Genomic DNA, 13,037 nt, shown 5'->3' on the forward strand with positions numbered 1-13,037 from the left:
AACCTAAATATCTAGCAGAATGAAGTGATTTTTTAAACAATGAATCATACAATATGCAATATATTATTTCAATATCTTGTTCTTGAACATTACATACTTTTTAAAGTGCCACTTAACATTCAGCAATTCCTTGAAAATAGAAATATCGTAAATTATAGAAAACCTTGTGAATGTGCATTAGAATTTTCTGAACTATCGCCAAATATATAAACCTTTATTGCAACTCAATTTACGACAAAATTTTTTCGTAATTTGAGTTGCAATAAAGGTTTACATTTTAAATTTGAGTTGCAATGAAGGTCCCCCCCCCCTATTTTAAGGATCAGGACTCCAAATATGTAATAAAAAAAATGCTTATTCAGTGTCTGATTTCGTAACTCAATTAATAGTTAGTACTTATTAATTAGCATATTTGAGATCACCCCCAGGAACCATTAAGATTGTGACTTAGTTCGGGAGAATCTGATTATTAGAACGAAAATTATTCAGGGTGATATCGTTTTTTTTCTTTTGCGACTGTACCTGTTAAAAATATCGTGGTTGTGGTATAAAGTCATCGCTTTGGCTGTGATGAGACAGTTTGGAGGGAAGGGTACCAGCTCAGGCGTGGTTCACATCATCTGATAAGAGTCAAATTTACGTGACATTTCTATCATGGCCGTTCAGGCAGATCTCTGGAAAACGGGACATGGGGCTTGACATGGTTGAATGTGGTGATGATCAAATACATCCTGTGCGAATAATCAATCTTAATTGTGATTAATACCTTCAACAGAGCACTGAGTACTTCGGGGTACTGAGGGAGCAAATTTTGACATTTGTGTGGCTCTCTCAGTAGAAAAGGTTTTGTTCTATGGCTTCCGTAGCTGGTACCACCTGCAGACGTCGGCTTCGGTTACCATACTTTTATTTCCATTGTTTTTCTTTTTTCTTTTTTGCTTAAATTATTCTTTCTCATGAAAATTTCTACTGCTTTGAGCGTTTCTTTCAAAGAAAGTTCTGTTATTATATAATTAAATATTTTGTATTCCTTTGCTTCAACAAAGTAATCTGTTTTAATGTATTATTAGCTTTTTAAAGGATTCGCTTTAAAAGATTAGTATACAGTTAGATTTTTCATTCTGAAATTACGTAAAATAACAAACAACAGCCTGTTCCACCGATTGTCATTTGACTGTTTCTGCTAACAATTGAATAAATTGTTATTTAACGATATTCAGCATTCAACATGTTTATTTCAGAAAACTAATTAGATTATTTCAAAATTATCTTTTTTGATGCGTAAAGTTAAATCAGTTTACAGGATAATATGATTATTTTAGAATTATTCAACAACAAATTCTATCTAGTTTTATAATTTTACTAAGAATATTTTCTTTCTAACAAGAAATAAAAAAGGAAAATGTATACATGCCTGTATAATCAACGGATTAAATGATTTTGTTTGTGTAGTGCAACCATACAGTGGTTTTTCTTCAGGATCTTCTGCTTCAAAAGTTCCAAATATGCGATCCCATATGATAAGAAATGCACCAAAGTTCTTATCTATATAACGTCTGTTACGACCTAAATAAAATTCACTTTTTTATTCCCATTCATAAATTTTATGCATTTCTTTATAGATGTTGAATTTTTTTTTTCTTCTTTTTTTTTTAGAAAAATAGGTTGCTCCGTTGCTTCGATCACCAACCCCTGTGGTTACTCCTTGTTGAGGTTTGAGTTCGAGATTAGTTAGATAGTTTTGACTTTCCTGTGCTGGCAACATCTTATTGTTTTTATATTCTTTTTGATGTAAATAAAAGTTAAGTTTTCAGTTTGTTCTACGTGATATTCAGTCTAATTTACTCTCAGCAAAGTCCAACATTTGGTGCCGAAATAACTCGGTAAGTCATGCTAAACTTGTTTTAATTACTTTCGTCAAAAATCTGAATTGGAATGGCTACCGGTAGTGAAAAACTTGTAGTATTTAAACGCAAACGAACAACGCTACGTATGGAAAAAATGGTCCAAGGAATATTTGCTTCAATTGCGGTCATTTCATCAAGTTCGTAATCAGGACAATATCATTAACATCCGAATTGGCGATATTGTACTTCTACAAGAAGATGTCCGATCACGGCACATGTGGAAGAAAGCTAGAGTGGTGAACTTGCATGAAGGACGAGATGGAAAAATAAGATCCTGTGAGCTGAGAGTTAATTGTCACAATATAACCCGTCCGGTAGCTCTGGTCATCCCTCTCGAGTTCGACCAGGGTGGGGAAGATGTTGAGGTTTGAGTTCGAGTTTAGTTAGATAGTTTTGAGTTTCCTGTGCTGGCAACATCTTATTGTTTTTATATTCTTTTTGGTGTAAATAAAAGTTAAGCTTTTAGTTTGTTCTACGTGATATTCAGTCTAATTTACTCTCAACAAAGTCCAATACTCCTCATTCAACTATTGAAGATTAAAAGGAGGAAAGGCTACATTTTAAGAATGACAAAGTTTTCGAAAATCAGTTACAGGAAAAATCAATACCTCCCCTTACAGAGTTATTACTCAGTGAAGATGATGTAGCTAAACAGTTCCTGTCAGCGCTTAAATTAATTTTTTTCTCAGAATCAACTTCAATGGTCATAAAAAAATTTAAAAAGTTTTTTTTTGTCTTAAATATCAATGAAGAGGATCATTTTGTTTAGAAAATATATTATTATCATAGTTTCGTGTAAGCACACTTTACAAATGTGCTAATTGTAACTAAATGAAAAATAGCTGAATCTGAAAAAATAATCAAGCGTACTTAAAAGAAACTAAACTTAAGGATAAAGAATTTACGACGCAATAATCAGTAATAAATAACATGTTAACAATATGTAATAAATATACATCACACATCAACCTTTTATCATGTATCAGTTTGAATTGAAAAAAGTTTTTCCTTCTTTATATTTTTAAGTCTTTATATTTTTAAGACTTCGGATGTACTTGTTAAGGTTTGTATCTGGAGACACCAAGCCATCTTAAATTTTGTTACTTTTGACATCAAATCAAGAACGAAAATTATGAGAACAATTTATTATTTAAAGAAAAAAAATTGCAAAAAAGTAGGTAAAATTGCAATAACTTTAACACAAATACGAATTTCGAAGAAAAAAAACTCTCGTTAATGTTATGATGACAAATGTACTATTACCAATGGTCTATCATCAAATGGTCTGTAATTGTAAATGGTCCATCTATTTTCAACTCTGTAGTTGCATTTAAGTAGACCATAGACCAACCAACATGGTTTTTTATAGTTACAAATTAGTTAATAACTCTTGAACTAATAATCGAATCGTTTTTTTTATTCGGTCGCATTCCTTGTTACATTTTCCTATACCCCCTTGAAATTTCACATTACTAAGTCTCATAAATTTTGAGAGCAAAATCCAACGATCTGGATCAAATTACAGTAACGTACAGTTACGTATTACTGGCATTACAGTTACGTATTACTGGCACTCTGAATGTCGTATTCGTAAAATACATTTTATTTTAAAAAACCATTTTTACAGTACCTTTTCGTACCATAATTCTTACAGTAATTTTTATTTAATTACAAAGGTCCAGTAATATGTCAGTAAATATTACGATATATCAGATTTTTCGTTTGACAAAACTTTTACGATAAAAATAGATTTTACGGTGAACTATACCGTCGTACCTGGATTGCTGGTAGATTTTACTAGGATTTCATAGTGTAATTGTTATTTTATAAACTGTACACCCTTGCTTCTGTTAGATGTCTATCGTATATGGTGCATTGGGAATTTTTAAAACCAGCTGCACAGATTAATAAGCAAATAATAGTAAATCGTAAAAGCTATGTTTTTACTCTCTCCATATTTTCCAAATTAGAATACTTAAAGGCAGCAGAAAACAGTTTCATTATTCGTAGGAAAAACAATTTTATGCCAAGGAGCAAGAATTATTGAGATTAAATCATCGAGATTGCAGAGGAGCTTTGCCCTAAGTATTAATGCCTAAATATCAAGTATGTTTATTGTTTTATATTCAACTTTAATTCTCCTTTAATACAAAAATTTTTTTTAAAAAAATGTGTGCATATCGAAATAAAAAAAAGAAATACGCTAGTCAAAAAGTAAAGTACCAAAACTTACCATGGTGTGCTCTATGATGACTGGGAGTGCTGAGAAAGAACTCTATTGGTGCTGGTAATTTGCCAATAATCTGAAAAGTTAAGCACTTTATTAAAAAAAAAAAAAAGAAGCACTTTATTAAAGAAAAGTTGATTTATATTACACTAGTGGGCTGCGCCTCCTGCTCTTTAACGCTCGCCAACCCCCGAAAATTGCTACGCAATCTTATATGGTTTGCTTCGCAAACCAAGCTCGCTTCACTCGCTACTAACTTAGGAAAATTGCAAATGCACGAAATTCTAAGAATGCAAAACAATCATTCATATCCATATAAAAACTTTTTCTTTTAAAAAAATTACATCTTTTTAGTAAATACTAAGTCATTAAAATAAATTTGAATTCAAATAAATGACATATAATTCGTTAAACCTATTAGAAATGTGCTATAGTATAATTCGTGATATAAATCAAAAATCGTCAAATAAATTCGTAATTTATAAATTCATGAAAAAAAAGCGCTTTCGACAAAATACTAAAATAGAGATCTATCGACAAAGACTACTCACTTCTGCCTAGCTTAAGGTTATTTCAGTTTCCGTTTTTAAAAGAGCTATATGTTGAGCCACCTCAGCTAGATTTGGCATGTGACAATTTTAGTGGCAATCATTGGTCGATTTTCCAGCGTTGTCATTCGGGGAGTTGTAATGAGGCTTTTCTTTGTCGCCGTGTAAGATAAATAGTAACGTAAGCAAAACAAAGCAAACGTTGCCACCGGCGGGAAAGAAATACAGCCAAAATTGGGGAGCCACGTAAGAGAATTATATATGTTAGATTTTAAGCACAAAATATTACGTAAATGTCTTTTGTAGTGTAAAATGAATACAATTTAAGGCGAAATTGAATTATGATCTCTAAAACAACGCTTTTAAAGTATTGCATTTTAGGACAATTTAATTTTTAACTAATGTAAACCGGAAATTAACAAAACACACTGATTTAGTTTATGACAAGACCTGGTGTGTATTTTTCAATCATTACATTAATTCATACTATTCCTTGCTATTGATTAGTCAGGCAGGTCTACTTCTTTTTTCCCATCTAATTTGACTAATTAAAGTTTAAAGAAAATTATCTAATTTTCTTTAAACTTTAATAGTACGTAGATCTCTAATGAATGTACTGTTCAACTTCATTAGATTTAAAATTTTGAACTCAACAGAGAAATCAATGGAATTTCTGGATCAAGGCTAAGGGCAAAATCATTGCATATCTAATGGTTTGGGCAAAATGATAAGGGCAAAATCATATGGTTTTTGAGAGAAACTAAACCATATTTGCTTTAGTTAGAGTTAAAAACTATAAGAATCTGATTGTAAAAGAGATTTCAATCTATGATTCGTCAGCCAATGTAATAAAAACTGCAATATTATATTTTAACTTTTTTTAAAGATGTTGTAAGTTGCTGATGGATGCTTCAACTTAAGTAAATTCTATATTTTAATAATGACACCGTATTTTGTTTTAAATTTTTAATTGGCGCATGTTCTTAAGGCTAATTTTTCATTCGTTAGAAATATTTAGTCTAAAAATTATTTTTAAGGCATTCTTAAGTAGCTTAAACATAATACTTATCTCCGGCCTGAGATAGCCAGGTTGGTAGGGCGTTGGACTCGGGTTCGCGAGAGTTTAAATCCCCTTTTAGTAAATGGTAACTAATGCACGTTAAATCTGTCGAGTGACGAAGCCCTCTTTGCTCCAATTGCAAACCATATCTCTGGAGGTATCCAGAAGTTTCCTTGTCTTCTGGATCAGTTCAAAATTACAAAGCTGAGAATTTGAACATTGGTAGTCGTAAACTCAAATTTGGGTCTGCTGTTCAATGACGGTAATAAAATAAAATACCTCTCTCCAATACCTCTACTTATTAAACACTTACCTCTGTGTGAAGCCAATATTGATAGATTATAGTAATCTGGTAATGAACAAGGAATGCAGTAGGGGGAACAGCTAATGCTAGAGGTACACACGTAAGCTGTGTAAAAAAATTAAGAATATATAATATATATCATATAAATCTAAAGTTAATATTTTGTTACTTCCTATGAAATATCTTACTAAATGCAAATTTTTTAATTAAATTTTTAAAAGAACCCTTAGCGATTTTATTATTTTCAAGAAAATGTTGTCAAGAAATGTCCTTTTTTATTCAAGAAAATTACACAGAAAAAGTGTAATTTCAATATGCGTATTCATTTCTGATTTTTGGAATTTTTTCAGCTTGAATTTTTAAAAAAAAATATTTTTTAGGTGAGGTTAACATTTAGAATTATTGAGATTGAATGCTGGTTTTCCAGTAAGCAAAAGAGAATTTAAGGAAAAAAAATACGTGTTTTAAACATTAAGAATTTTTTTTTTCTGGTAAGATAAATTTTAAAGCATGAGATGCAAGTTTAAAATAAAGTGCTTCCAGTTACATTAAAAAAGTCTGTTGCAAGCATGTAGTGTGCAAAATAAGAAATATAAAAATTTCGAGGATAAGACATGGGTGTATTTAAACCATTTTGGTGCAATACTTTTGAGCACCCTGGAAATATCACGGGCACGAGAAATAAGAGACGGAAGCTCTCCTTGTAATTTTGACGGGAGCGAGAGAAATAGTTAACTGAATTACTGAATGGTTAATGACACTGAAATTTAAAATAACTTTACATACTTCTAAAAGGGTCATTTTATGGATAAATTATCGTCATCAGGAAGGATTCCCGGTTTCAGTGTATTCTTTAAGTACAAAAGAAATAAATTTATTAAATCATGAACACGAAAGAGGTGTTGAAATCGAAATAAGGTTTAAAGATTTGAAAAGCGTTTTGAATCGGTTATGTTTTTACAAATACACGCATAATTAATTTACAGCACCAAGCTTAAATTTACTTTAGAAAACCAAGTAGAAAGAATATTTAGAAAGCGATACTTAGTTGCAAAAATTTTTTTATTTTTTTCTTAATAAATGAAAGGGTACCATAATAGTTTCTAACTTAAAGACATATTTGCTTTGCCACTTTTTTCAAAATAAGCTATGCCACAGCAGTGTTTATCCGCAATCGTAAAAAAATAGCTCCTTTTATTAAATAAATAATTAAAGAAAAAACAGCTCTCTTTTCCGAGAAATTAATACACACATTAATCTGTGTACAATATTTGATAATAGTATACGTTCATCAAACATTATGTTCATAAAAGAGGTTACGCTAATCTAAAATGCTGGATTATCGAAACCAAGTAAAACACGAAAATTTATGTCACATAATAGTATCTAAAAATATTGTTCAAATGCGAATATATGTCATGTAAATGCGAATTACAATAGAATGCCATGAAAGCTATGGCCTGTAAAAATTCCGGATAAAATAACGATAAAATGTGCCGGAAATGAACTTGCTGGTGCCTTTTAGCATATGCTTTTTTAGATAATAGAAAACAAATTGAAAAAAAAAAAGCTGAACTGAAGAAAAAGAACTGAAATTCTAATAAAATTAACCTGCTGCTTGATAAGGAAATTTTTGCTTAGAATAAAAAACAAACATATATCTGAAACAAGAAACTAAAATATATGGTATTCAGATAATTCATTTAATAATTTTTTCCATTTGCCCATTACACCATTACTTATATATTTTTTCATTTCATTTATAATTTTTTTCATTGACCCATGTATATGGTAACGATTTTCCGGAAATATTGGTTCTTAAGTTTACTGTTCTTATTAACACACTTTTATTCAACATTATGAGACTGAAAAGTGTACTTAACTGAACGAATGGTTTTTATACGGTGCTCTAAGGTGTCATGAAAAATTTATCAAATTTTACCACAATTACCAAATTTTATCATTTATTTGAAAACTTTATTTTATTCTTAATTTTACTAAAACCATTCCCTATGGGCTTCGATAAGAAATGCTAAGCTTTTCAGTGTTTTCATAGAACCAGAAACATGGAAAATTTTATAGTACAGTCGAACTCGTTTATAACGAGCTCGGATTTAACGTGAACTCGGATTTACCGAGGGAAACGAGAATATTTAGTTGGATCAATGTTAAGTCTATGGAACAGAAGTCGCTTTTAACGAGCAAGACCCGGTTTTATCGAGCAATATTTTTCTGTCTAGCAATCTTTTTTTCAAAATGATAAGAAATGCGCGCGAAATAAAAAATAAAAACTGCGAACTGAAACTTCAAAGTAAGCTAACAAACTACTATTTTAAATATGTAGATTAATGAAAAAAATAAATGTTTTGGTAAGAATCTTTTCCTTTATTTTTCTTTCCGTTTATTGATTCTTTCCTTTAAGACTGTAGCGCAACTGGAAATTTTTTGCTGGTTGGGGGGGGGATAGTTGTCATTAAATTAAGAAAAGTATTTAATTAAATCAATTAAAGTAAGTAAGTATTAATCAAATTTTATGTAAACTCAATAATTTGACTTCCCAACCCCCCCCCCTTCTTCTGGTTGCACGCCTGCCTTAAGGACCCGTTTATTACGAGCACTCGGATTTAACGAGTACATGTTACGGTCCTTTGTGCTCGTTATAAACGAGTTCGACTGTAATCTGACCTTCCAGGCTTTTACCCTTTTCTCAGTGAAATCAGCTTTTTTTCATTGTTTACTCCTGACCTAAGAAACTAAATTCCACAATAATTTTAATAATTAATTATATACAGAACTAACAACATTGTGGGCCGAGATAGCCTGGTCGGTAGGGCGCTGGGCCCATGTCCGAGAATTCGTGGGTTCGAACCCAGCCAGCCGAAGACTCCCCGTGTAGTTGGTGACTAATGCAAGTTAAAATTCTGTCGAGTAGCAAAGTTCTCAATGTTCCCATAACAAATCAATACCTCTGAGGGTACAGGATTGGGGACCGATCGTTCTCTGATTCAGGTCAAAATTAAGATCTGTGGATGAATTAATGAATGTATGAATGGGTTCACCTTATAAACAGGTGAGACGTGTGATGTGACAGAAGTCGAATTTTTGGCCATAGATGGCGCCACTGAAAAACAAGTATCGCACATTCTGCCTTAAATTTGCTCGGTTTCACCAAGCAGGCTTGCACCGTGGGGCAAGTGGCATTAGAACCAGCCAACCAACCAACAACATTGTGTAGGTAATATTTTTGATTCCGAGTTGTTTAGAAATACAATACACGACGAGATAGACAGCGCAAATTATAGTTTCTCGTTCCTGAAAAAAAATTATCAGATTGAACTCTCTCTTCGACAATTTCATACATTTAAATCTTTGCTTAAATATAAAGAACAAAACTTGGTGGAGGTTGATCTCACAAAAATATCCAAGGAAAGAGGTAATAATATCGGAGGATTAAATTCCTAGGTACTGTAATACAAGGGAAGGACTGTTTCCAGTGTATAGCAATTGATATAGGCTATCACACAGTCATAGACTTCTATTGTGAAGAGCTTATTGTTGTTCAAGGCGGTGAAATGTTGTTTTATCAGGAGCTTGTTGAAGCATTATTTTGTTGGAAAGCCATGTCCACACTTCATTAAAAATTTTCGCAAAAAAATTTTATGTTTTAAAACAACCCTCGATCAATTAGTCAAAAGAAACAGGATCAATTCCCCGCTCTTGAACAACTAGAATAGTAGGAACGGTGATTGTTTCAACACCTTTCCGTTTATGACGGTAAAACCAAGCTAAAACAAAAAGAAGAAAAATGGTAATAGTATAATGTTGCAAAAGAATTATTTTATCGCAAAACTTAGTGCTATTAATCGCTAAACTTGAGAGAGCTTGATTTTTATCTCGCCATATATTTTACACACACACAACAGATTTTATCTACTCGAGGTATTCAATCTTCTTAAGGCGTGATCTTCACCAGCTGTTCCACCAATTTCGATGTAGAGGTAGGTATCATGCAATAACACTAAGTAGAAAAATCAGCAGCAAGTTATATTTCCCTGTTTTAAACGATACTAGCCATTTTAAACAGTTTTCCTTTTTCTTAGGAATGTAAAAATAGCTTTTTTTATATTTAAGGAATTGTTGTGATTTTTGTTAGAAGAAATGAGACGGAGAAGGTAGGGTTATTTGAAAAATAATCGTAGTTATTTAGTTTAGGAATATAGTATAATTAGCATTTGGAGAGCAGAATATCAAGTAATTTTGCTGACGTTGCTCTAGGGTTATTAGATTAATTGTCAATGTCGTTGCAAATTGAAATGAGAACAAAATTGAATCAGTTTTCTTATTTAATTAACAATAAAAATATTTAAATGTTCATCTTTTCATAGGAGCTGTTCTATTTCTTATCTTGCTAGTTGAAAGTTGTTAATTACTCTATCTAGTTGTCCCGTTCCTAAATATTGTGTTTAATTCTTTAATTTGTTTATGGTAACTTAGGCTTGTTTAATTTCTGCAGTGTATGTTCCTTTAACCCTAGCTCACCCATCTTCTTTAATATCTGTTCCTTTTTCAAACTTTTCTTAATTTTTTGTGGCATCAGTACTTTTAACAAGAGTTTGTTTATTTTCGTTAGTATCTGTTGCTTTTTGATGTGTTTGTTTAATTCCCGTAGTATCTGCGCCTTTAACTTGCATTATCTTTTCCTCAGTATTCGCTCCTTTATTTTGCTTTTGTGCAACTTCTTTGGTACTTCTTCATATTGTTTACTATCTTTGGTTTCCGCTTTTTCCATATCTTTTTAGCTGGTCACTTTGTTTTTTCTTTATTATAAAAAATTTGCATACGAAATTTCAATATTTTTGAATTTTTCATTCATAGCTAGTTTGCTAACGATATTTATTTTTAACCTGCGAGTTATTTAAATCGTGTCATTTTCCAGGTGCTCTCTTAAAAACTCTTTCCCAATTTAGTGACAGGGCTTCTATCTGAAAAATTGATACTAATCGTTAAAACAATTTAATGTTCAAATAGTAATAATAATAATTTTCGAATTTTTATAAACCTAAAAAGCTCTCTGTGTGAAAAGAATGAGGTCATGGACAACTGTCATTTGTCCAGGTTTTGTGGGAATTCCGGAGTGAAAAGAAATTGAAGTGCCAAATGCATAAAAATGAAACATTGGCTTTTTTCATGTTTATTATTTTGTATCAATTTGTCATTTTCTCATGCTATTGGAAATAAAAATAAACAAATATTTGGGGTGATGCTTGTGAAAACATATCTATTTAATTAAAGTACAAACTGCAGGGAAACTTTCAGACTAAAATTTTTTTTTATTAACTGTTACATAATTCGAGGTTTCCTTACTTTAGCTCAATCCATGCAACCTGAATACTTGTTAATTCAAGGCTTTAATATAAAACAACAGTTGTTACACTCAGTCAAAAAATTTGGATCTGCTTTTTTTTCGTGACAAAACTACACTCTATAACAAAAAAATCGACGCATTGCCAGATTACAGTGGTGCATGACTCGATCAGGCCAGAATGATGTCGACTGGGGACGTATAGTCTTTAGCAACGAATCCCGCTTCCAACTGTGTCCTGAAGATCATCGAATACGTGTTTGGAGACGCACAGGGCAGAGGGGGGATCCTGCCTTCACTATTGCACACCACACCGGCCCTCAACAAGGCATTATATGGTCTGGGGTGCCATTCCCTTTGACAGCCGGACCCCTTTGGTCGTCATTAGAGGTACACTTACTGCACAGCGGTACGTCGACGACATCCTAAGATCTGCTCTGCTACCGTTCCTTTTGCAGCTCCCTGGGCTGGTTTTTCAGCAGGATAATGCCAGACCACATACGGCACGTGTTGCTATGAACTGTCTGCAAGCTTGTCAAACTCTTTCTTGGCCTGCCAGATCACCAGATCTCTCTCCCATCGAGCATGTCTGGGAATGATGGGAAGGCGATTGCATCTGGCACGGAATGTTGATGACCTCGTTCGACAATTGGATCGCATTTGGTAGGAAATACCGCAAGAGACCATCCGGGAGCTTTATCGGTCTATGCCACACCATATGGCAGCTTGTATCCAGGCTAGAGGCGAGTCAACACCTTATTGAACTTGTTACTGTAACTCTGCAATAAATTATTCAATTGCTCTGAAATTTTAATCATGTATTATTCTGTACATTGTCTTCCTATCCACCAATTTTCGTTTCAATTGGACAACTCCTTCTTGGTGAGTAGATTTTTTTGTTATAGAGTGTAATTTATGAGATATGAAATATTGCCTTTTACGCTCTTTTGAAATATAAGTATGAAGCAACACAAAATGAAAATTTCACTTAACTTCTATACCAATAAAGTGTTTTATGAAAATTATAAAATTATGAAAACAATTACAGTGTAGTAAAAAGTTAGCCTTTTTGATGAAAACGATTTCGTTTATGATAAATAAGTTCGTTTAAAAAAATAAGTAATCAAAATATATTTAATAACGTAAAATAATTTTTGCAGGCAATAAATCATATTGGATTCATTAAAATAAGGTAATGCAAAAAAATATTTTTGTTTCCGGAAGTTTTTTGACACGACAGAAGCATAGCCATTCACTCAGCGTAGCAGACAGCTTCAATCGCTGTCTACCTTTACCTAGAGTGCCTAGAGTAAAATTTCAATACAGGCACTCTACCTTTACCTGGGGAAAGCGGTACTGTTTTAATGACAGTTCATTTTAGTACCGTGAATTAATCTGAGACGTAACAGTTAAGTTACTGATCTATTTCAACCATAGTTTTCCAAAGTATCTAGCACCTTTTGGAACAGCAAGAGTATAAGTATATTCCGTAAGACTAAATTTGGATAAACAAGAAGACTGTAGGCAAAGGTTACAGTCACAATTAACCTAGGATGTGAAGAATGCAAAGGTTTCAGTAACAATTAACATAAGATATAAAGAATGCTGATAATTTAAATTATTGCGAAT

The 13,037-nt window shown here is 32.2% G+C and overlaps 1 protein-coding gene across 1 annotated transcript in view; it reads right to left on the minus strand.

The window, feature by feature from the left end:
• The window catches only part of LOC107443242 (alkylglycerol monooxygenase), a 35,773-nt gene that overhangs the window by 12,944 nt on the left and 9,792 nt on the right, over window positions 1-13,037 (minus strand). Inside the window, exons 5-7 of the mRNA XM_071178625.2 lie at window positions 6,056-6,151; window positions 4,141-4,210; window positions 1,415-1,566 (exon numbers count right to left, since the gene is read on the minus strand). Coding sequence (XP_071034726.2) covers window positions 1,415-1,566; window positions 4,141-4,210; window positions 6,056-6,151 — 318 coding nt within the window. The remainder of the gene's footprint in view (window positions 1-1,414; window positions 1,567-4,140; window positions 4,211-6,055; window positions 6,152-13,037) is intronic.

The sequence above is a fragment of the Parasteatoda tepidariorum genome, chromosome 6, assembly GCF_982258835.1.
Source record: "Parasteatoda tepidariorum strain Cologne lab strain chromosome 6, Ptep-v5.0, whole genome shotgun sequence".
Taxonomy (NCBI): Eukaryota; Metazoa; Arthropoda; class Arachnida; order Araneae; family Theridiidae; genus Parasteatoda; species Parasteatoda tepidariorum.